General features: G+C 36.5%; 1 protein-coding gene across 3 annotated transcripts in view; it reads right to left on the minus strand.

Moving 5' to 3' along the window:
• Nucleotides 1-211: 211 nt before the first annotated feature.
• The window catches only part of LOC115233628 (forkhead box protein O-like), a 206165-nt gene continuing 201433 nt past the window's right edge, over nt 212-4943 (minus strand). For 2 of the 3 annotated variants that reach the window (XM_029804167.1, XM_029804165.1), the window contains exon 8: nt 532-585. Coding sequence is in view for 1 of the 3 variants with exons in the window: in XM_029804168.1 (XP_029660028.1) it covers nt 556-585 (30 nt within the window). In the remaining 2 variants the exon portion in view is untranslated. Of the gene's footprint in view, nt 586-4943 lie in introns of all 3 variants that reach the window. The other variant, XM_029804168.1, reaches the window with a different exon arrangement.

Consider the following 4943-nt stretch of genomic DNA (forward strand, 5'->3'; position numbering starts at 1 on the left):
ATAATTATAAATTATTATAATTTATATATATTATAATATATTATAATTTATATATAATTATCTATATTAAAATAAATTATTAAAAGAAATAACTTTGAATCGATATCCCATGCTTATCGATTAAAATGAAAATAATCTTTTAATTTTTAATAACGTTGGGTTTCTTAAAAAAAAGTCGCTTCCTCCGGAAAATTTAAAAGTTGATTATCAAAATAATTTTTGCAACAAAGTAAACAGAAGTAAATTTTTTTCAATATCAGATCTAGTCGAATAATCTATTAGGAAAATGTTTGCAAATTCGCGAGAGCTCATAATCTCGTAATCGTCGTCAGCAAAATAAATCGTCTCCGACTTATTTTAAGCAGCAGCTCGCTGTGGAAGAAGTCGAAGAGACTGTCGATGAAGCGATGATGAAGCCCTCGCCGACGTTGATCGCGCACGCAGCGTTTTAGTTTCTTGCACCACAATTGCACTAGCGTAAATTGGCATTTTTGAAGTACGTATTTCGTCGTAATCTGGTATCATTATGTCTATATCTTATCACAAGTCGTCGGTTCACCCTTTCGTCCTCGGCATGCCGAACATCTGCAACAGAGAAAACGAACCACATCGTTACCGAGTCTTTTTTACAAAAGTCACGATTTTCCCGCGATATAAAAGTTGTACACGAATGACTGTTCGCCCTCTGAAATTATCGGTATCTTTTTATAAGTGAGATTAAATGGAAGTAAAAATTTATACATAAATACTTGATTCAATTCAAATAATTTGCTGTATAAAATTCTTTACAACAATAATAATATTTATAAAAATGTTTACGATTATATTACTTTTATTTGTTAAGTAAATACAAGTGTTATAGATCGTTGGATTTGTCTTTTCATCCTCTACAATTATAGCTGATTAAAAATAGCGATTTCCATTTAAAAAAATTGATGACTTTCAAAACATTTTGGCGCTTCCATCTAACAAAAAACTAGACGATTAAAATGTGGCCCTTTTAAAATTATTTAACTTTTGTCTTAAACGTTTTTATGTAAAATTAATATTTATGAAGATATCCTAGAAGGCAATTTCTAGTAACTCACCTTGTATATAAAATATCTAAACAGAAACTTTTTTTTTTTGCCAACAAACTTATCCGTAATATTCAAAGAATATTTCTTACTTTATACATTTTGAGATGAGCTGCGATTTATAATTAGATATATCTTCCATCAAAAAAAGGAGCGTAACACTTGAATAAATACATAATTTTTAAGTTAATGCCAAATTAATTGCCTTGGAAAAATAAAACTTTCAGACAATAATCATTTTTTAGAATGCAGAGATGCATTATAGCTGGATTGAAAGTTAGTGAATAAAAAAATAATAAATAGATAATTTTCATTGTATTATTATGCAATTAAGTGGAATTAGAGAATTATATTTGATTCATTCTGCACTAATATTGATCTACAGATCAGCGTACTTTCAGTTAAAAAGAATACCTCAAATAATAGAGTGAATTAAATATTAACAAAATTAAGGCTAATCATAGAATGAGAGAAGAGTTCGATAAGAATATACAGTTTAAAGTAATTTATATTTTCATGTAAAAAATATGCTTCAAATATATATATATATATATATCTCAGAGGATCTCAAAAAATCGACTTAATTTCATCAATTTGATACTCTTTTATCAACCTGGGTTCTTAAATGTAGCATTCTAAAGTACTTTAAATTTAGTTAGGACTAGTTATAATTGACGTTTAGCAAAAAGATATTCGATAACGTGCGCTCGATTGATGCACTCACAATCGAACCCAGTCAACGGAGGCCGTTTCAACGCGATCTCCCGAAAGACGAAAACTTCCGAGACTGTTCGACTACTAAAGGGTCGCTTCTGCTATTTTCCACGCGCTTGATCCATTGCCCTAAATTGGTCCAGCTTCGCGACGAACAATTCGACCCCGAAGAAGTCGACCGTGGCAGCCAACTTTTTCATTCCTGATATTGAAAAGTTTTCCTTCGGCCGCGGCAGCCAGCGAGATCAAAATCCTTCTCTCTCGACGTTTGTCGGGATGGTTTGTCGACGACGGGGGCGACCGGAAGCGACAGTTTTGCAGATTGGTTAAAGGGCGAAGAGAAAGGATCGTGGATTGCGATAGGAAGAACGAGGAAGGGCGACACAAGCGGGATAAGGGGCGATCGCTCGGAAAGAAAGTAAGGAGTTAGGTGGAGATGACGTAACGTCGCATCGTTATATTAGGTTGTTACAAAAATCACGTCGATTTCTGCGAGAGTAACTCTTCTTACAAAAGCGCGAGAAACTTTGGTAACACAGTTTTGAGAAAGATTCCAACAAGAAATTGCAGATGATGAGCAATGAAGCGCGAATTCGTGTAGTGGAATAGGAACGAATAGTTGATAACTATCCATGATGCGTGTAAGTCACTCAAACGACATAGTATATATTTAATAATCAAAACTCTTATAAAAGATATTTTATAAAGAAAAAAATATGAGAGAAAGAAATACAAAATTAGGTAAAATATATAATAGATATTATTCGAGTAAAAAAGAAAAGAGTAAAAGGACAGTGAAAAAAGAAAAAGGATGAGGAAGCAACGTCATGAAAGATAATACTTGAAATAGTAAGGATAATGCAGATAGATAATAAATATCAGGAATGACAGGAGAGAGACAAAGGCGAAAAGTCGAGTAGTCGTTTCTTTCAAAGGAAGAGAACAAGGACGACAGGGTAGGATTAAGATAAAGAGCGAATAAAGAAGGATGATACGCGGAAGGATATATGTTTTGCGTGTATGTATATGTGTGTGAGGAAGGAGCAAAGTAGTAAGGATGATGTGATGAGATAATAAATATCGAAAAAAGATGGGGAAGGTAAAAGGAGCGAGTACAAAAAAGGACTACGGTAAAGAGAGCAAGAACGATGTAGCATGATAATAAATATCGGGAGGCACAGAAAAACACGGAGTGAGGAACTTCTCTCAGCTCGAAGCACGCGAAGGACCAAGGATAGCAGGATCAAGATCGAAGCCGAAGTAAGAATAATGCATAAACGAGCGGAGCTAACAAGGTCGACGAAGCAGGATCAAGATAGGGATTCAAAAAAAAAAAAGAAAAGCCGAGGCGAAGTTAGGGGACAAGGACAACAACCTGGGGTAATAGATACCAGAATACTCTCCAATCAGGACACAAAGAAAGAAGAAGAGGACAAAGAAGAGGAATCGAAGGGACGCAAGGATGAACCAGGTAACGGATATCGAGTTAGAAGTCAAAGACAAAAAGATGAAAAAGAAAGAAGAAGAAACTACATAGGATGAAGTTGAGAGCGTGAGAAAGAGAGAGAGAGAAAGAGCTTGCGATCGAGGCATTGTTTAGCAAGAAGTTGATAGCTGATACTGGCGGAGAGATGCACGCAAACCTGCTCGACAAGGGAGAGGAAGGAGAGGATTTAGGGGGAGACGAGCAGAATCCTCATCGTCGCCCTCGTCGTCGCCATCGTCGTCGTCGTCGACGTCGTCGACGTGATTTACATGCCGAGGTGGCTTTTACCGCGCGCGCCTCTCGCGCGAATGTGTTCGTAACACATAGTTCGATCGCTGATACGTTTGCGAATATTTGTGCATGTATGTGTGAATATATATGTGTGTGTGTGTGTGTGTGTGTGTGAATGTGCGTGGTGTGCATAGAGGCTGCCATACCACTGTCGGCGGCTAGCTAACGCCGAAATCCGGGAATTGGGTTTCGCGTCGGCGGGGCGGCGTCATTACTTTGTTTATGAGAACGGGAACGCGCTGAGACAGCGAAGAAAAAGTGTCCCGTACGGGTAGATCCGGACGGGCTAATATTTACCGGACGCGAATAGTAGCGCGAGCGTAGCCGTTTCATCTCGATTTTTTTCCCCCAGCTTTATGCATGCGGCTGATCCACTTTGTGAGCGACGACCAATCGGCCCACCCGCTCCCCTCACCCGCCCGTTGCCCGTGCATTGGCAGCATACCAATACTAAACCGATTTCCGTTTGTTCGCTCGGCCGATGTATGTACTTCGTTCGCCGATATATTTTTTCCCTTTTGTCACTTCCGTTTCGTTCTGTCTTTCTATCAGAGAGAAAGATCCGCGAGAGAGGATAATGCAAAGCGGAGTATAGGAAAAAGATCGAGATATACGAGGGATTAAGATAAAAGGAATAAAATAAAGCATCTTAAAAAAATTTTTTATTTAATCGAAAAAAAGAAATTTTAAAAAATTCTGAAAATTCTGAGATGTAAATAATTAAATTCGTACACAATAGATAATTCGCACATTATCTTAATCGTTATTTAATAATCCACTAAAAAGTAAAACGCAAAGTAAAATTATTATCCCAGAAAAATATTTTTTTTTTAAATTAATTTAGAAAATGATATTGATCAGTTTCAAAATTAGAGATATCTGTTACTAATATTTTTCTTATTTCAACTCCGTATTCTATCTCTCATTGCGATCTTGAGCAAAACATTGTCGAAGATGTCGATTCGAGCGAGAAGGAAGACAGGAAATGTACATTGAGTACGCAATCTAAATACGGGGAAAGGACGATGAAAGAGAGAAAGAGAGAGAGAGAGAGAGAGAGAGAGAGGGCTAACGGAAGGAGAGAAAGTGAAAGGAAGGAACTGTACGTCTTGGAGTATGCGTTTTGCACCGATTTTACGCTAAAGGACCTAAATCCACAAGCGAATTGAATTGCGCTTTAACTATCGTGATATATTATATAATACTATTATGCACGTTATTACAAGATGAACTATGTTGCGCATAATCGCCAGTGATTGCATACTCGATACTTGATTTTAGAATTGATACGTAACTTAACTTATATAAAGTCACAGATAAATCTTACGCGATATGGCAATGATATAAATTATGTAAATTATATATATATATATATA

Source organism: Formica exsecta, unplaced genomic scaffold (genome assembly GCF_003651465.1).
Source record: "Formica exsecta isolate Colony F162 unplaced genomic scaffold, ASM365146v1 scaffold18, whole genome shotgun sequence".
NCBI classification, from domain to species: Eukaryota; Metazoa; Arthropoda; class Insecta; order Hymenoptera; family Formicidae; genus Formica; species Formica exsecta.